The sequence below is a fragment of the Aristolochia californica genome, unplaced genomic scaffold (assembly GCF_029961685.1).
Source record: "Aristolochia californica isolate CCGP_79_NKW_82.1479 unplaced genomic scaffold, dmAriCali1.0.hap1 SCAF_15, whole genome shotgun sequence".
Classification (NCBI taxonomy): Eukaryota; Viridiplantae; Streptophyta; class Magnoliopsida; order Piperales; family Aristolochiaceae; genus Aristolochia; species Aristolochia californica.
This window is the reverse complement of record NW_027181826.1, coordinates 1650535-1671147: the sequence shown is the minus strand read 5'-3', so window position 1 is coordinate 1671147 and position 20613 is coordinate 1650535. Positions and strand designations below refer to the sequence as shown.

General features: G+C 37.7%; 1 protein-coding gene and 1 pseudogene across 1 annotated transcript; both read left to right on the top strand.

The window, feature by feature from the left end:
• Window positions 1–1508: 1508 nt before the first annotated feature.
• Window positions 1509–12097, top strand: LOC137952126 (protein NRT1/ PTR FAMILY 4.5-like). The gene is made up of 6 exons (XM_068799194.1): window positions 1509–1555; window positions 9524–9558; window positions 9651–9868; window positions 10310–10756; window positions 10853–10974; window positions 11176–12097. Exons 1-6 carry the CDS (start codon window positions 1509–1511, stop codon window positions 12095–12097), a joined length of 1791 nt encoding a protein of 596 aa, XP_068655295.1.
• Window positions 12098–14485: 2388 nt separating this feature from the next.
• On the top strand, window positions 14486–19639 carry LOC137952125 (L-ascorbate oxidase homolog; annotated as a pseudogene).
• Window positions 19640–20613: the final 974 nt, after the last annotated feature.

Below are 20613 nucleotides of genomic sequence, written 5' to 3'. Positions count from 1 at the left end.
TATCTGCATGATTTTTATTTCCGTATGGCCTCTTCAACAGCTTTACCTCCAACATCTTCTAATGTGATGGCTAGTTCTACAACAGGTACTTTGTATCCTCTTTCCAATTTTGTTTTTTATTTTTGTCTTACATCTAAACACACAGTTTTTGTTCTTGCTCTTTCAACAATTTTTGAACCTCAAACATTCATTCAAGCAGTCAAAATTCCTCATTGGAGGACTGCCATGGCTGAAGAAATCACAGCCTTGGAAACAAACAAAACATGGATTTTAATAACTCTTCCACCTGGTAAGGCTACAATTGGTTGCAAATTGGTCTATAAGGTGAAGCTTAGATCCGATGGGACATTTGAGATGTATAAGGCTCGATTAGTTGCTAAGGGTTTACACAATTGGTTACAAATTGGTCTAGTGGTAGGATTTCTCCAAAAAACCCTGTAAAAAGATAGCTGGGAAAGTTGTGGGGACATCCATGGAAGCTAAATAGCAGCCCCCTATGGCAAATGTTACCCATTTAGGACATTCTAACCCGGAAGATTCTTGGTTATGGTATTAGACGGGGCAAACTCTACTATTAGGAGTTGAAAAAAAATATTATTTGCATCAAGCTGAGCGTTCATACTATTCACTCACCCCCAGCTTGAGGGGGAGTGTTCGAAAACAGGACCCCTGAACCGAAGATGCTTTGTCGTCACCACATCACCGAAGATGCTTTGTCATCACCGAAGACGCTATGTCGTCACCGAAGACATTATGTTCACCGAAGACGCTTTGTCGTCACCATATCACCGAAGATGCTCTGTCATCACCGAAGACGCTATGTCGTCACCGAAGACGTTATGTCATCTCTGAAGATGCTCTGTCATCACTAAAGACGCGCTGTCGTCACCGAAGACGTTTTGTCGTCACCTGTCACCGAAGACTGTCTTGAATTCATCTCTGGTTCGCTGTGAGAGCACGGTTCAGAAGTGCTCTCGACAAAGAAGATGACGATACCAGATTTGACTCAGACTAGACTTGATCGAACCGAATTACCGAACCGGACCGAATTGAACATCCGAATCGGATCGCACAAATAGACTTCTGCTGATCACACCCGATGGAGCGTTCAAGAAGAGCGGATATATAGTATATTTTGTCTCTGACGAAGCATAGTATACAGCAAGAACTTATACAACTCACTTAGCAAGTTGGGCATCTGATATCTGTATGCACAACTTGAGGGGGAGTGATAAGATTTACTCTGAGATTTCTTCCCTTAAGGAGAAATCATGAAAAATATTTTGTAAATCCGATGATTGTGTAATCCCGTTAATCACTCATAATTCTTCCATTTATATTCTGTAAAACGGCTATTTAAGTCGATGATGTGAATGAGAAAATAAGAGACTGAAATTGAAGTATTATTTTCTAGAGACATAACATCAGAAATAGCGACAGAAACGCCATTGTCTTGCAACCAAGATAACTAACAACACGAATTCGTAATTTTATGGTCTTCACTGCATATGAAGATTTGCCGGAAGACGCGGACTCAAAAGAACTTGAAGAGGAGCTGCTTTTGGATTTGTCAGTCCGGGGGTCTCGGTCATATCGACTGGTTCATCGAATGGCATCTCCACGTCAAACTCATGAAGGAGACGAGCAAGTGTCAAGTGCAGAACCTTGAGCGCAAAAGAGGCTCCTGCGCACATTCGTCGACCTGCCGAAAATGGGATGAGTTCAAAATGGCGTCCTCGCACATCTACGTCTGCGTTTACAGAGAGAAATCTCTCCGGCAGGAACTTGAGGGGGTCATTCCAGATTCGTGGGTCTCTCTGTATCTTCCATAAATTCACAAATACACGGGTGCCTGCAGGAATTGTGTACCCACCAACAGAACAGTCTTCCATGGCCAGATGTGGTGCTGTTAGTTGAGATGCAGGGTAAAGCCGCAACGTCTCCTTCACTATAGCTTGGAGGTAAGGCAGGTTAGTGATATCTGATTCATTCACGTTCCTCTCTTTTCCAATTTGGGCATCCAACTCCTCTTGCGCTTTTTTTAAAACATGACGATTAGTCAATAGCAGTGAGAGAGCCCAAGTGAGGGTAATGGAAGTTGTATCTGTCCCAGCTAAGATCATTGTCTGCAAACAGAAGAAAGATAAAACTTTATGGAAAAGAATTTATGCTCGAGGAATTCACGAGAAGTTTCTAAAATTGGAATTTCTTGGATGGAAGAAGCGGAAAATTACCAAACAAGTTGCCTTTATGACTGTATCGGGATCGTACTCGGCGAAGTGGGATTTATCCATTATAGTCAACATCACGTCAAGAAAATCTTGATCAGGTCCATTGTTGTTGGAGAGCCTCCGGAGTCGATGTTCCTTCAACCAGATGGAAGCTAAGGAGTCCAACTCTTTCAAAGTCTTCTTCATGGCACGTATGTGACCCCCTATATCAAACCACTCAAGTATAGGAACCGCATCAGATGGAATAGGATTCCCACTTTGGATAAATAAATCGAGGAGCGCTTGCTGGAACTTCCTCGCCTCGCTCTCATCTTCAGTTACGTTCGTGCCGAAGTATCTCTTTCCGACCACTGACATCACCACGTTGTTGAAGGCCAAGTCTCCAAACCACTCTTTCATATCAACTGTGATTGCAGCTTTTTTGTTTCCTATCCACTGTTTATACAGCTCTTTCATGGACAAATCGACCTCCGCAGCGCGAACGTGCTTAAGTAGCTCCAGCTGACGGGGTGAGAGAAGCTCAAGAGTGGCTATTTTACGGATCTCACGCCAGAAGGTGCCATACGGTGAAAACCCAAAGATGGCATAATTGTAAGCCAAATACTTGCCAGCAGCGGTCAGTGGGCGACTTGCAAGAACTCTATCATTGGTAGTTAAGCACTCTTTCGCCATTTCGGAACTGCTCACCACCACAGATCGATGGACACCAATCCAGATTGTGATCAGGGGACCGTACTTGTTAGCGAGGTCTCCCAGCGTTCGACCCAGAGGCTGCCGGTCGTCCATGAGCTTACGGAGATGACCTATTATTGGCCACCGTCCGGGGACTTCCGGTGGTGTGGAATTGCTTCCGGTCCTCCTATCTCTGGACAAAGATTTCCAGAGACTAAAAGCCAATAAAACGACCAAGAGCCCTACAGCTGCTTGCTGTAGCAAAGGCATTACTACGTCCATGGCTATCTCGATGAATGGAAGGTGCAATCAAGTGTCCTGTTTTTAAAGCTAGAGACACACACATGGGCGGCCGCAACTCCTTTCAATATTGGTTTTTACAGTGTGGCTAAAATGGTTTGGTGCGAACAGAAGTGTGGTTTCGGTAGACTAGAACAACTTGCAGCAGCCATTACTCTGTGCAACCGGAGCTTGGGTTTGCTGCCAACTTCCGCCGAAAACGAACAAGCCTTATCAAGCGGACCATTACCGGGCAAGCAGCCATGAACACGTGCTTACAGGCTTCTCGCGTATGTAAAGTTTGACAAATTTTGTGTATAACGGATAGAGGGACCATTTGGCTCGATCAACTTGCCATAGCATATTATTTAAAACCCTAAAATTCCTTCTTCCCCGTTTCTTCTTCCTTTCTTTTCTCTTATTGCTCAAATTTCCACAGTTCCTGTTTCCTGGCTTCTAGATCGACCAGGCCTCTTCGAGCACACATCTGATAAGACGAATCTATGCACTTTTTTTTTCTGCAACTCCTTCATAAGGAACAAATAATCACAATGAACTATACAAAGAGAAGATAACTATTGCCCAGGTTGACCTACCAACATGTTCAGTAGAAAAATAGAATTTATTCTTTTTTAATAATTTTTATAGCTTATTTTCATCTTTTTTTTGAAAAATGTCAAAAAATAATTTTATCCATCATAATAGCTAGTTTTTAGAATGTTGGAAATGTGCTATATATATCAAACTCAATCCAAACTTTAAGATATGCTTGCTCTCATGAATTTCAAAGCTCTCAAGTGTTCCCAAGCGTTTTCTCTTGTGCTAGTGCCATTAAGAGCCCAAGAACAAGTATTTTTGGTAGAGTTTCTCACTAAAAGCTAAGTATTTATGATCTTTGATTTTAATATCAGCTTAGAATACTTGGTTTCATATTTGAGGAAGTTTAGTCTTACATTATGACATCATTATAGGTTTTGATTTTCATATCAATTGTCTTTTTTTGAAAAAACTTCCTATAGTCGTCAATTAGACTTGTTTTTGAAATCTAAATTAGTATAAGTGCTAAAATTGCTGGTAGATTCATCTTATTATTAGGTGTAATCAAGTCTTATATGCTTGATTGTTATATTTGCCTAACGAGAGGCTTATGTGTGCTTCAAATACAAAAGCAAGTCACCCTTGCATGTAAAATAATCAACACTTATATAAGCTAATTGGAGTTGACAAAAATTCCTTAATTGGGTCTAAGTACTTGTACCTAGGTGTTGCTAACCATGAGTCTGAAAGTGTTTGGGTAGGTGTTGTAACTTGAGACTCATTATTGCATATGTCGTTCGACTGATGATAGTGGAACTTTTTATTTCCAGGCAAGGGCTCCTTGGGACTAGAGTAGTAATCTGAAAATTTGATTGTAAACCACTATTAAAATTTTTGGTGCAATGCTTAAATATATTTCTTTGTTTTTAGATGCTTTGAATGCTATCAATTTCAATTTAGTCACAGAAAATTAATAAACCTCTTGACCTCCACCCCCGTTTATCCTTGTAGAACCTTTAACTGTGAATATCTGAACCTAAGGAAGATTCACAATGGTTTCCTTACACTGGCACGACTACTCACATGACTAGTGACCTAGCTATGATCTTTCAATTGTCTCCTTATAAATGAACCAAAAAGGTATCTGTAGGAGACGGTAATTTCCGATGTTCTCACACATAGGAACAAATGGGCATAGCTGAAAGAAAACATAAGTATATTATTGAATCTAGTTCAGACATGCCATATGACAATAGTGTCCCACCCAATTTCGGGTTGAGGCTTTTATTAGTGCACTCTATCTTCTAAATCATCCTTCTTCCACATTGTTAGAAGGACAATCTCCTTTTTAAAAAAAATTATATAATTCATCTCCCATTTATTCTCAGATTGGTACATCCTTACAACAATAACAATTTTCACTATAATCACTATCTTGTATTTTTATCGGATTTCATGATGAGTATAAAGTTTATCAAATGTTGGTGTCCCTCTCTAGATAGATTTTTATTATACGACATGTCCATTTTGACGAGATATATTTTCCATATTCTACCCTTCCTTTAAAGTTAGTGGATTTCTCTCCAAATCTTTTGAACAAGACAAATCACCATAAAATCCTTGGAAAACCCTTCTACCCCTATGACCCATGATATTTTTGTTTTCAACTCTGCCTAACTCTTCTAACATTTTCTTAACTCTAAAGGAAAGACAACCTACAACATTATCACCCTACTTAAAAGAACTTCCATATTAATTTTCTATTTGATGGAGAAAATTTTATATCTTTGTATCACTCACTCAATCAAAGAAATTTTGAATTGTATTTCAAGAAGGATTCTTCTTTTGAGTGGATTTTCACAAAAACAAAAAATCAAACACTTTTAAAGGTAGTTGACCAAATAAAGAAAAAAAATAAAAAAAGCGTAAATCACTTTCAAAAGTTGTTGACCACAAAAAGCAACCGAAGTAAAAGGAATTAACCATGTTGAAGAGCAAATGTGGAAGAGTCTTACATGACTCTCACAATAAGAAGTCTTACAGAGCCAAAATTATCATGGAAGGAGGTCTCAGAGAAGAGTTTCAATTTAAATGTGTTTTAGTTATATTAGTATTCTATTTATGTTGAGTTATTTAATTATGTTAGGACTTATCTTTAAGTGTTAAAGTTTGGGTGTAATTGGGACAATGGTAGTTTAATTATAATAAGACTCTACTACTTCCTCTATGTACTCTGATTATATCAAGTCAATAAAGTATTTATCTTTTTCATAAATTCAACAAACCACTTGGAAAGACTAGACCACAACCATTTGCAAAAATTATAAGAAGGTAGAAAAGAAGTCAACCATTGTCAAAGTAGTTGACCACTTGCACATAAATTCAAAATGGTAAATCTTTCGAGCCCAAATCTAAGTTTAGGTCTCCAAAAAATTTTAAGTGGTCTACCAAAGTTTGAAGCAGCAAAAATAGGATTTAGTACCTTTTTAAAGATTTTTGGACCTATTTTTGCCCTAGTTTTGTTTTCTCAGCCACATTGTTCTTCAAGCCCTATAACTTGTTACACACAATTTTAAGAATTTGTATCTCCTCCAAGTCAAAAGGAAGATAAATTTGGGAGCTTTCCTCATTGAGTCAATTATATTTGAGTTTTTACTTTAAAATCCTTATTTGCGTACCATATTCTATATTGGAAAAATTGATCAAGTATTTTGAAATCACAACATTCACTCTAGCATTTAACTTTGAAGGGCTTTTGTATAGTTATTAAGATTTGGAGGTAGAATTTAAAAAATCCAAGCATTTATATTATACGTGATCGACTCCACTAAAATAGAACCCATGCACTTTGAAATAACTTATTAAAGTTTTAGAGAGTAATTCATGGTCTACACTTTGAGATTAATTATTCAATTGAGTTGTTTTGTATGCTTCCCTCGATTTGAAAAACCGATCCTAGATTTGCTTCAAGCTTGTATTTTAAGATCAAGTTCTTAAGGACTATTTGACTTGTTGTCATAAAAGTGCACATAATATTGGTGTGCTTATTATTTGTACTTGAATTGTGGTATCTACCTATACTAAAGACTTTTATATTCTACTATTGGGCCGAGCCTTGGCAAGGCAAAATTGTCCTCATCTTGATATGATTGAGAGCAGCCTATGTGACTGAGTAAAGGATGGTACACCTTGTTTGTTGTTGTGAGCTATAAGTCCTTGTGCAGGTAAATGGTTTTGGCAATCCTAGCATGGGTGTAGGCTGGAGAGCATATTGAGCTACTACCATTTCTTGAGTGGACCTAGGCTTGTTAACGGGTGGAAAATCCCTCTTTTTAGTCTAGGTTAGGAAAACTAGTTTGTTGTTGTATTCATATGTGAATGTGAGCTTTATAAGTTGGTAGTTATGGCCAATTCACTGGTGTAAATCCTTGGAAGGGCAACATTGTAATAAGTAATATTTGGCTACCCTAATAGAATTGAACTCTAAAGTTAAACACCTTAGAAGTGGATTAGCACTCCAATAAAGTGTCAATTTTTTTAACCACTATAAATTGTTGTGTCTATTGTAGGCTTGTTGTTTAAATTGTCACTCGTGGTTGAATCTTAATTTTAAAAATTAACTTGCACAACCCAATTATACAAGATTATAAACACTTTTTAAAATGTATAAACAATGAATTAAAAAAAGTTAAAAATTATTAATGTATTTAACAAACCTATCCCTAGGTTTGTTCCTCATAGAATCTAACAACATCTCTACGTATTTTCACCTTATCTTCATCATTATACACAAATGTGTTGTACCACTCTTCACCTTCGTGAATGTATACAACTATATATGCTAATAGAAATCAAACGAGGATCATCATGAATTCAGCTTTTCAACAATATCTTCGACTTAGTGACAAATAGTTATTATGTGTATATATATAAAAAAAAATTATAGTTGACCTTTTTTCCTTTTTTAAACTGTTGTGTGCATTTTTTGCATTATCTAAAAAATACAAGAAACTTATTGGTAACTTAAATAATATTGGACATATCAAACTCCAACATAGTCAACTTGGAGATTTCAAGTGACAACCTTTTAGAAGTGATATATCTTTTTCCTTTTCAAGAGTTAAACAATCTAATTTGTTTCTTTCGCATTAGTGATTGAAGCCCTATTTGGCAACCAAAGGTAAGATGTATCGGCGATACTTCTCACGTATCACTCATACATCTTGCATGTTAAGAATACATTTCATGTCTTAACGATACATCATATTGATAATACATGCCACATATCAGTGACACGTCTCTCATATCAGCGAATAGGTTGTAGATTTTCAAAGTATCACATCTTTCATTGCAAATCATTATTTCATAAATGGGTTTAGGATCTTTGAACTTAACATGAGAATCTCTAACAAATTAGCCCCATTCACCTGGCCAAGATTATGCTTCTATAGTGTTTGGTCATTCTACAAATATACTATCCCTATGCTTTCTTCCTTCTTTTAATTATCTGAGCTCAAGACAGAAGAAAGCTCCACTTTTGTTTGTAGGGGTGAACTTGATATCCCCCTTCCACCTACCTCTCCTTTTTTTGACTTACAAAACTTAGTTGCTTTCAAAGCAATACATCCAACAGCTCTTCCATGCCAACATTAAACCCATCTTTGCATTACAAATGAGGATTCTCCAAAGTCAATATTCTAAACTAAGATGACATAGTGACCAGGATCCATAAGCCTAAATATTGTAAAATGAATAGTTCATTCTTTTGTTTTTTGCCATATGAAATGTTAATAAAGTATTGCAATAGAATTAAAAAGACCACCACTTGAACTGACTATTGCATTTTATAGTTTAAAATATTTAATGAATAGATTAATGTAGTCTTTTCTTGTTATTTTTTTTAACCTGTCTATTTGTTGAATTTTATAGTTTGCCGGTTTTTCTCTACAGTATTTAGGTTTTAGAGGTGGATGAAGGAGTCTACAGCAGAAGTATCAAAAAAGGGGGCCAAAGTCTTGGTTCCTTTACAGATGATCAATTTGCAGACTTTCAAATCTTTTTTTATGTTCTAGAAAGTTTTTTCTACAGCAGAGGTTGCAAAAAAGGGCCCAAGCATCTGTCTTGTTGTGCAAAGAGAACCTCAATTCAATAGAAGTTGAGGCCAATACCTTTCATCCAACTCATTGATCAATACTAACTGTACTTTCTCAGATTCCAAGCTCCAAAAAGACGAGGACAGCTCCAAAATGGATTCACACTCTTTTTCAGATTACTCTGCACCTTACAAGCTTGACCTAATTATTTTATACAATATCAAATCATTTGAGCCTGTGGAGACTACACATCACTTACATCATCCTCTAACTTCCTAATGAGGTCAAACACCCCTGATCCATCTTCAGTGGCGCAACTGTGTAGACATGTCTGCCTCTCCTCTATCTTCTTTCATTTGGTTCCATTATAGATGTTTTTCGTTTTTAATACAGAAGCGGTCCACAAAATTATGCTCGTCCAAGTTTATTACTTTGTTCTTTTCTGTAGGGAGTTAGGAAGGAAGATACCATTCCAGACACTTTATATAGTGGTGGGAGTATTGCAAGTGAACAGAGACAATCCTTTCGGTGTTTTCTGGGTCATCAAAGGGGAGAGAAAAGAATGGTAGTCACTATTTCTTGAAAATATTCAAGCTTTTGAGTTTGCGTTTTTGGTGCTTAATCCAGTGAAACAACACTTATTCTCTGTTTCCAATCTTTACAGGCTATTTGGAGTGGAGATGACAAAAGAAAAATCCTTCAACAACCCAAGCTTGGGGGAGCCAGAGCGGCCCTCTTTGTATATGGTCATCTTCTCCACCTCACTTAACTTCCTCACTTGTCAATCTTTGAATTCCCCATCATTTTCTGACTGGTTTGTGTTAGTTAATTTCTGCAGCTATGGAGGGGCTTGAAAACATGGCATTCATTGCAAATGCCGTTAGTTTGGTTACTTACTTCAATGGCTACATGAATTTTGGCCTAGCCAAGTCTGCCACCACTCTTACAAACTTCATGGGGACTTCTTTCATGCTGGCCCTCCTTGGTGGATTCATCTCGGATACCTATTTGTCAAGATTCAACACATGTCTGCTCTTCGGATTCATCGAACTCGCGGTGAGTTTCTGTTCACTAGCATTTTGCTCAATAGTTCGGTGATCTCCACTCAGGAGAATTAAGAGCTTATCCATGGCTTCTGGTTCTTCCCGAATGATGCAACTGCATTTACAGCATCAATTCATAGAAACTAATCATTGTAAGCATCATTGACTTGGAAATAAATAAACAGATTCCAATGGAATAGTGAGATAGCACTCTGTTCCAGTCCATTTTTGATCGGTTGGTGAAGCACAACCAAGAACAATACACCCCACGTCTTGGATACATGTATTTTCTTAGTTTTAGTTATCTGGGTTACCAAACCTTGATCACTTTGTTTCAAACGTCAGAGATGCACGTCACCTGACTTCGACAATCTTATTATTCTACTGCTTTGATACTGATTTGTTTACTTGGTTAAATTGAATCAAGTAACTAGACTTGTTTTAGCATCTGTAGGGATACGTTTTACTGACCTTTCAAGCGCACTTCGACTTCTTGAGACCCACACCATGCAAAGGCCTTGCTGCAATCAACGGTGACCAGTGTGAGGCTGCAGACAGAGGTCAATTAGCCATCTTCTTCTCTGGTCTGTACCTAGTTGCACTGGGTACAAGTGGTGTCAAGGCCGGCCTTCCTTCTCTTGGAGCTGATCAGTTTGACAAGGATGACCCAAAGGAAGCTGCCCATCTCTCCAGTTTCTTCAACTGGTTCCTCTTCAGCCTCTCGATGGGAGCCATTATTGGCGTCACCTTCGTCGTCTGGATTAGCGACAACCGCGGTTGGGACTGGGGGTTTGGAGTTTCTGCTGTTGCACTCTTCTTTGCAGTTGTTTCCATTTACATGGGCAAGTCGTTTTATCGAAATAATGTCCCTGGAGGAAGTCCAGTACTTCGCATATTACAGGTACTGTGTCATGGTTAGAGCTTGGAGAGTTAACTTTAGTGCTTTGAAAGCTGGCCTTGATGCATTTGTCTTGGCTGTGTTGCTTTTGTTAATCAGGTGTTTGTAGCTGCTGCTCGGAACTGGAGGCTTCCGGTGCCGGAGGCAGACCATGAACTACACTTGAATGACAAGGAAGCTGGAATTGATAGTGAAATTATCAGGAGAACTGATCAGTTCAGGTAAGACATCAAAATCCGCTACTTGAATAAGTTGGGAATTTGAAAATAATCTCTATTGGGTTGTTTAATCTCTGATTTGAGCCCCTTTTAATTATTTCTCTTTCTCATTGTTCTAAAATGAATAATACTAAAGACCCAACAAACCAACTTTTTTTATGCAATTTGAGGCTGATGACTCTTAATAAACTCTCCTACTTGCAGGTTTTTGGACAAAGCAGCCATCATTCAGAACAGCTTCATGACAGAAGAGCCATGGCGGATGTGCAGTGTGACCCAAGTTGAGGAGACAAAGATAATAATCCGGATGCTCCCGATCATCTTAAGCACCATCTTCATGAACACGTGCTTGGCTCAACTCCAGACCTTCTCAATTCAGCAAGGTGTCACCATGAACCGCGATCTCCTAGGCTTCAGCGTGCCAGCCCCATCACTCCCCGTTGTGCCACTGCTCTGCCTGATAATCCTCATCCCCATATATGACCGCATTGTAGTTCCCCTCGCCAGAAAGATCACCGGCAACCCCACAGGGATCAAACGACTTCAGCGCATCGGAATCGGACTAGTCCTCTCAGCCATCTCTATGGGTATCGCAGGCATAGTCGAGACACGTCGAAAACGCATCGCAATCGAAAATAACATGGTGGATTCTCTCTCTCCCCTGCCCATGAGTGTCTTCTGGTTGGGTTTGCAGTACGCAGTGTTTGGTGCAGCAGACATGTTTACACTAGTTGGCCTCCTGGAATTCTTCTATTCAGAGAGCTCAGAAGGCATGAAGTCTCTAGGCACTTCAATCTCATGGTGTTCTCTGGCGTTTGGGTACTTTGTGAGCTCAGTTGTGGTGGAGGTGGTGAACAAGGTCAGTAGTGGATGGCTGGCCAGTAACAATTTAAATAGGGATAAATTGAACTACTTCTATTGGCTCTTGGCAGGGATCAGTGTTGTCAATTTTGGGTTTTACTTGGTTTGTGCTTCTTGGTACAAATATAAAAAGGTGGAAGTCAAGCAATTGGTTAGTAGCAGAGAAGACAATTTCGGGTTCGAGTTGCATAAAATGAAGATTGACAGTAAACCAGGCAGCAGCAGCAGCAGCGGAGGAAATGAAGTAAAAGCTGTGATCAGGTAGAGATTTACATTCCTGCGGAAAAAAAAATGTAGAGAGAAGAAATTTAGCCGTCTCATCTACTTGGTTCGGTAACTGACAGAAACATAGTTTCAGTGAAAGGATTTGTCTGGGATGTTATTATTGTCAATCTATCAAAATCTTAATCGTATTAATTCAGCTTCCAGCGTTAAAATAACATTCCAGATTTGCAGAAAAGAACCAGTAAATTTGGTGGCAATTATTAACAAAATTTCAATTTCTCTCAGTCATTCAGATACCATTTGAAGCTCGTCAGCTTACAATGGTGAAACTAACTCCATTTTCCCTCAGCAGTCAGCAAGAGAGACTTTGATGTATTTAATAAGAATAGGTTTAAGATGGGATGAAGTTGACGAGTAATTTATTAAAGGATTCGTCAATTGACTTATTAATGGAAATAGTTAATTGAATTAATGGAAGCAATTTGTCGGTTCTTCATGGGGAATCATTGGAAGGAAATTGGAATTTACAACCTTCGACCCAATGCCTTGAACTGCCAACCACCCTCACATGGCACCCATAAAAAATTAAGAACTGGTTCTCACCATATTCTTTCCTGTGATGGCATTTATGTCTAGTTCCTTCTTCTCTGGCATAGGAAAGCAACATGAGAGTGATAGAATTGGAATTAGGGGTGAAGGATGTGTTATTAATTCAATTATATTAAAATAAATGAAAGTTAAAAGATGGACACTAGATGGATATGAATACAAATAATTTTAAAAAAAATCTTTTCGATTAGAAATATTTCCTTTTTAATTTGCTCAGTTTTGGTTTTTTATTAATTATTTTATATAACAACGTCTATATAGAACTAATACATGAAAACCTAACAATCGATTATATCAAATTATCGTAGTCCCCATATGATCACTACCGATATGGGTACCCCTGCATTGTTATATGATATAGTCATCCAAATGAAATTATATATATATATACACACGCACATATATACATATATTTATATGCTTCTTTGCAAATGTGATATGGAAGAAAGACATATATATGTGTTTCATTAGTTAAGGAAGTTTCTCAATGCCTAAGTTTTTTAATTACTTTGAATTAATTAAAAATACATAAAAACTGAGTACAAGGAGTTGAAATTAAAAAAAAAAAAAAAAGGTGAACAAACTTGAAGCAAAAAAAAAAAAGGAGTTGAACCCTAATTGTAGTGAGTTTTCAAAGGAAAAAATAAGTTGAGCCTTAGTAGGAGTCGATCCCATCAAGAAAAAGAAATCGGATCCCAATAACAGAAGAATCTTGATAAGAAGAAAGAAGATAACCACTTAATAGGAGTTGACCCCATAAGGCAAGTAGAAAAGAAAAGAAGTCGAGCCCTAGTTACAATAACTTTTGAGGTAAAAAGAGGAGTCAATTGTGGAACTGAGGATAAAGATTTATCTATTAATGATCCATATTTTGATGATAACAAACTAAAATATTTAATTAGTGTTATACTTGAAATTTATGCAGAAAATGTTGGCATCAAAGTTATTTTCAAAATTGGAGTCGATACTTACTGGTGGAGTTGAGCCTATGTGCTACACACAACTGAAATTGAAGTTGAATCCAAGTTTTAGCAAGTTTCATGCCAAAAATTGGAGTTGACACCTTTACAAATGTTTCTAAAGGAGTCGAATCGACCCAGATGGAGTCGACCCCTTCCAGCGAGAAAAGGGGAAATGACTAATCGTAAGAATTGAATTGAAAAAATGGAGTCAATCCCAATACTTATATTACCTAGAGTTGAGCCTCTATAGGAGGATTCAACCTTGTCTTAAAGAAAAAACGAAAGAGAGGAAGTTGACCCTTGCCAATTGGGAGTTAAGCCCATATAGGAAGTGTCAACCCTGACTTAAAGAAAAGGGAAGAGAGGGAGTCAACCCCTGCAAAATGGAGTCAACCCCTTTACTAAATCCTCAACCCCATAGTACAAATTTTCAAAAAAATAAAGGTAGTTTTAGAAGGCTATAGGTTTCCAAATGTTGTAAGTGACCCGCAACAAAACTAGAATTTATTGATTTTTTGTAATTTTTGGAGTAAATTTTCACTTATTTTTGTAAAATGCCAAAAAACAAGCTTATCCATTCATAAAAACTAGTTTTTTAAATGGTGGAAAATGTGTCATATATCAAAATCGACCTAAACTTCAAGGCTGCTTGCTGACACGAATTTCAAAACTTCCAAATACTTCCAAGTGATTTCTCAAAGTGCTAATGTCATTAAGAACCATGAATGAGTACTTTCGGCTAGTTTACAAATAAAAGCTAAGTATTTATGAGCATTGAATTTAAGATTTGATGTATATACTTACTTTCTAAATTATGGAAGGTGTACTTCAAATCAAGACACTTAAAGACTATAGAGATGTTGGCAGTATGGAAGGTTTTTCAAGAACAGTTAATGAGTATTGGAAATTAAAACAAAAAAGGTGTTGATTTTTGTATGGTTCAAAAAGCAAGATGAGTCCTACCATGGGGAGGATTCAACTATAGAATCAAGTCATAAGAAAAAGGAAACCACTTGAATTCAAAAATTTTGAATCTCAAACCTAGATTCGGAAGTTTTAGGTCTCCAAATTTTATAAGTGACCTATCAATATGTTCAGTAGAAAAAATATGATTATTTAATTTTTTTTTCATAATTTTTGGACGTAACTTTTACCTATTTTAACTAAAAATTAAGAATAATCTTATTCATTCATAACATCTAGTTTTTTTAATGTTGAGAATCATGCTATGTATACCAAACTCATCCCTAACTTACAGATTTTGAAACCTACACAAATTCCAAGCTCCCAAACGCCTATACTGATATTTTCATATTCTAAACTTCTCTAAAGCTCAAAAGGAAAGAATTTTGAAAAGGTTTTCAATAAGTGTTTTTATGCTTAGATTTTGAAATTTTATTTGAATACGTAGTTTCTTGATTGTTGAGTGTTTATCGTCTAATTTTTATATCATATTAGGGTCTAAATATTCATTTTCATTGATTCTTAATAGGCTTTCTTGCATAACTTGCCTAAAAATATCTTAATGTCACTCATTTTAACATTAATCAATTAGGGTTGTTGAATAGGTGATAAATTCATCTTAAGATTGGGTGTAATTTTATTTTTGAGTTTGATTGTAATATTTATCTGTCAAGAGGCTCAATTTGTATTTTAACTAGATAAGTAAACAACTCTTGGATTTTTAAACCAATCAAGACTTGTTTAAACTGATTGGTAGGTGCTAAAAATCTCTTAATTGGGTCTAGGTACTTATATCTTAGTAGATGTTGATCGTAAGTTTCAAGTGTTAGGTAGGTGTTGCAAGTAAGGTCGTTCTGGGTTTTTGTTATAAATGTTGTTTGACTAAAATTAGTGGATGTTTTAATTCTAGGGCAAAAGCTCCCTAGGATTGGGGTATTAATCTGAAATATTGATTGTGAATCATTATAAAAATCTATGGTAAGTGGTCGATCGAGTGCTTATATGGTTTAAAGTGCTAATTTTTCGTGTAGTTTCGTGTAGTGCTTATATGTGGGATATTTCACCATAGAGTAATATCATATTAGAAGAAGAACCAACACCACCAAGAACATTGTCTGCAATTTAAACATATTTGAACACATAGTTGCTTCTATACCCTAAGAAGTATTTATATATATTAATATAAAATATGTTACAAGGTCTTTTCATTTTCTAGAATTCTAATTCCATTATCGAAAGAAAAAAATAAAATGATTGAACTTCAATATAAACTAGGGCTAATGAATGATACATCGATCAAATAGGTTACAAGGTATATTCATTATTTTATTTTAAATAGAATAATAGGCTTTCTCCTTCCTCTAGAATTCTATTTCCATTATCGGATAAAAATTAGAATTACAAAACTACACAAAAAATTAATGCTGATCAGAAATAATTCTTACTACATAAGTGTCAAAATTATAATTTATTTGGAACTGAATTCTAATTCTACTAAACCCTAAACCCCAACCCCACGTAACATTATTATCCCTCTTCTATCATTTTGATCAGAAGGGCGTCACAATGTGACAACCCTCAAGGGCTTCACACCCTACTACCAATGCATAAATATCGGAGCAAAAGAATTTTTTATGAACTACTTTGTACTTTGATACCATATATCTCCTATCTAGTTTTTCCTTTCTCTACAATATTTAACAGGTATTGAATTTCATGGAATTCTAATACCAAACACACACTAACACCGTAATGGGCAGTCAGACAAACTTTCATGCCTTTTTCCCGCGTCTGCACTTCCCCATATTACGTCTATCTCGGCTCCTGATTGAAGATGCTTCCGTCTTCTCAAACCAATCGTGAGAGATGGAAGTCTAGATCGAAACATCTTCTCGCTCTCACAGATTCTCCACGCACGGCTCGTACAATCGTGTGAAATTTTCAATTACTGAACCTGAAAGTAAGAGTTGTATTAGATCATTTATTGGATCCGTCCTCGGCTGCGCTCAACGCGCGTTAGAACTTCACTCCTACATATATTTCTACAGATTAATCATAAACGCTGAAGAAGGAACATGTTTTTAATCTGTTGAATGGCGTCTCCACTGCGAGATCTGAACAGACTGTTAGTCAAGTTCGGGTTGTAAAATCTGAATTTGTCACACGGAAGCCCGTCAGATTGGGTGCTCCTGGAATTCCTTTTTCCCGCTCCTTTTTAAACGGAGCTTCATTCATTTGCGACGCTCAACTCGTCTGAGGCAGGAGCTCTCTTCATTGCCTCTGGTCTGTCTCCTCGTTCCTCTTCTTGCTTTTCACGGATACCAGGTATTATATATATTTCCTTCTTTCTGTTTGGTAATGTGAGTAGAGTTCAACTTCATGAAAACTCTCTTAAAGAGCAATGATAGAGAGACGAATAGATGAATGGAATATGAGATTAATGATTTAGAACGAAATCCAACTGGTTTTTCTTCCTAGTTTTATGGGAATTTCTAGCTCAAACGTCAAAGTTTAAAGCATTCCAGTAACTTTATAAGTGTATTGTTTCACTTACTCTTCTGTACGATTTCATTCTGGGTCATCCACTTTATGAAGTTAGTCTTCTTCGTTTCTGCTATGGTTTCCAATACATGTTTGTTAATTCTATTTTTTGCAGTTTTGCTATAGCAGGTTTTGAGGATTGTAAATTGTTGTAAGAGATTTAAAGTGAAAAGCAGCGGATGCTTGTTCCTTATTTTTGGTGCTTTGGCCTGTCTGCATATTTTCTTGGTGAAAGCAGAGGACCCTTACAGATTCTTCACCTGGACTGTCACCTATGGAACTGCTTCATCTCTTGGTGTCCCTCAAAGGGTTGGCTTCCAAACTTCTTTTCTCTTCGTATTTCGCCTTATAATGTAATTTTCTGCAAGTTAGTGAGTTGATATTGATGAATGTTATTGAAGGTAGCAGCATAACTAATTTCTGTACGATGGATACTTTTGAAGGTTATTCTCATCAATGGCCAGTTCCCCGGTCCTCGAATCGATTCTGTATAACCAATGACAACATCGTTGTGAATGTCTTCAACAAGCTAGACCAGCCTTTCTTATTGACTTGGTGAGTTCGTTTCCTTTCTCTCTGTTAAGTTCTAAGCATAGAAGGGTCACTGGATAAACCTTTGCAAGTTATTCATCTATGAAACAAAAAGACTGTTGAGAATAACAGGAAGTGTGGCAACTCACTATGCTTCGCGATTGGAAAATCAGGAATGATATTAAGCAGAGAAAGAACTCCTGGCAAGATGGAGTAGTTGGAACCAATTGCCCAATCCCTCCAAACACAAACTACACTTACAAGTTCCAGACAAAAGATCAAATTGGGTCATTTACGTACTTCCCTTCAACACTGGTGCAAAGAGCTGCTGGTGCCTTTGGAGGCTTTAATGTGAACCAGTGATCAGTGATAGCGATCCCTTACGATATCTCAGATGGAGATTTTACTCTATTAGTCGGTGATTGGTACAAAACCGACCACAAGGTTTATAAATCTTGAATACTATTGAGTCCTCTATTCAAATTTCTTGTGGTCTGCTTTTTCAGAGATTACAAAAAAATCTAGACTCAGGGAAACTTCCATTCCCGGATGGTCTTCTGATAAATGGCCGTGCCCAGAATTCAGTACTCACTGGACACCAAGGTACAGTTTCAAATTTGAACAGCCAATCACCTCTTCAACTTCTATTTTGTTCAGTCTGTGAACTAGTTTTTTCGATGTTTCTGCAGGGAAAACCTACAAGTTCAGGGTCTCTAATGTGGGTCTGTCAACTTCATTCAATTTCAGAATTCAAGGCCACAACATGGTACTAATTGAAGTAGAAGGATCCCATACACTTCAAACTCCCTTCAGCACTCTTGATGTACATCCTGGCCAAAGTGTGACCATTTTGGTGAAATTAAACCAAGCTCCACAAGACTACTTCATAGTAGCAACTAGCCGATTGACCAATAAGGTTCTCAAAGTAACAGCAGTATTACATTACAGTAATTCTCGCATTGCAGCTTCAGGGCCTCTACCTCCACCTCCCATAGGGCAAATGGACTGGTCCATGCTCCAGGCCAGAACTATCAGGTACAAAGTTCATGAGAAGATCTTGAAAATTACCTATTATTGGATCAACTGTCATTCATACCATTTTCTGATAAGTTCTTTTTCCCATTTCTTGAAGATGGAACTTGACAGCAAATGCAGCCAGGCCTAACCCTCAAGGCTCCTTCCACTATGGACAGATAAAAATCATTCGAACATTGATACTAGCCAACTCCGCAGGAATGATTAATGGGAAGCAGAGGTATGCGGTTAATAGAGTGTCCCATGTCAACCCCGACACACCTCTGAAGCTTGCAGATTATTTTAACATCCCTGGGGTTTTCAACCTCAACACCATCAAGGGTTCTCCTTCCACTGGTCCTCCATTCCTTGGAACCTCTGTTATTCCAGTTACCCTCCTTGATTTCATTGAGATCGTCTTCCAGAACAACGACAGTATCCTGCAAAGTTGGCATCTCGACGGCAATGACTTCTGGGTTGTTGGGTAAACACACTCTGCTCTTTAGTCTACACCACTGTTAGAGTTTACATAAATAGAAGGAGAGAAACCGTGGCTTTAACAATAACTTCCATGGTTGAATAAAGGTTCGGGAAAGGGCGGTGGACACCAGAAATGAGGAAACGCTACAATCTAGTTGATGCCGTCACTAGACACACTACCCAGGTAGCAAAGACACCTTACTCTCCCTCACAAGCATTTCATCAGTTAAAATTGCTGCATACCAACTTAGCTCAAACTCCAACTCCGGATCAGGTGTACCCAAAGTCGTGGACTGCAATCCTGGTGTCTTTCGACAACAAAGGGATGTGGAACCTGAGGTCTGCACTATGGGGTAGACATTATCTAGGGCAGCAACTCTATCTCAGAGTTTGGAATGAAGAAAAGAGCCTCTTCACGGAGTACGACCCACCTCCAAATGGTCTCCTTTGAAGGAAAGCCAAGGGTCGTCACTTGTAGCGATAACGAATCCGCCATTTATGTAGCGATACGTTTTCATGTCACGAGAGTGTGACAGAACAAGAACTGAAAGCTATGTTGACAGACATTAAGGTTACAACCCATTTTTTCAAAAAAGAATAAAAAAACTTATGCTTCTTCTTGTGTCTTACAAATTCTTCCTTCCGTGAGAATGCTCATCATCTTCTTCCTCAGAAAGCCAAATCAGATGTGAAAGAAAAGAATCTCATTTGCTGCATAGGTTGATGAATAGATAACAGGATCCACGAAATGAAAGGAAGCAAAAAAATAAAAAGTCAAAGGTTACTGGTAAGTAGTAATCTCCTGAAACGGAAACAGTGAAAGCAGTGGATTTGTAGGCCGCGTACAAGGAAACCGATGGGTCATATCCCAGTAAAGAAAAAGGCAAAAAAGTGAAGACAATGATTGACATAATTGCTGAATCTTAGGTATGAATAACTCCCGTTCATGGAGTAGTTAGCTTTATTTTTCTCGGAGAGAGAGAGAGAGAACCCATAACCATTTGCAGAACGGCATGGAGGCTGTCGAGCTGGATTATTTAGTTATCGTTTCCCTCGCAAGCCTCCTCCTCCCCATGTCGTTCTCATTTGACCAAACCCAATCGGCTGTCAACCAAGGAGAAATACCACCCCCCTACCCCCGGCATCGAACCGGATCGGTTCAAATTGATTTATCTCAATCTTAAATCGAATTAGTGACTAGGGTTGCGACCGATGGTTCGGTTCGGATCATGAGCTCGTGAGTTGACTCGTTTACTTAACCTTCAACACTTTGTGAGAATTGAGAATCAGGATTTTAAGCAAATATCATCTCATCTTTAATCTCCTCCGAGTTTTGATTATCCTCCTACCTTGACTTGTAACCACAACTTGAGAGTCGAAGAGTCTTTGAACCCTTTTTTTAAGTGAGTCATCTAATTTTATTCAATTTCATACTTTGTGTGCCATATTTTTGCCA

Coding starts and splice junctions, on each gene's coding strand:
- LOC137952126 (XM_068799194.1), top strand. CDS start 1,509: ATGAAGATTTGCCGGAAGACGCGGACTCAAAAGAACTTGAAGAGGAG. Junction 1,556..9,523: donor CAAAAGAACTTGAAGAGGAG/CTGCTTTTGGAT, acceptor TCAACAACCCAA/GCTTGGGGGAGCCAGAGCGG. Junction 10,757..10,852: donor CAGTACTTCGCATATTACAG/GTACTGTGTCAT, acceptor TTTGTTAATCAG/GTGTTTGTAGCTGCTGCTCG.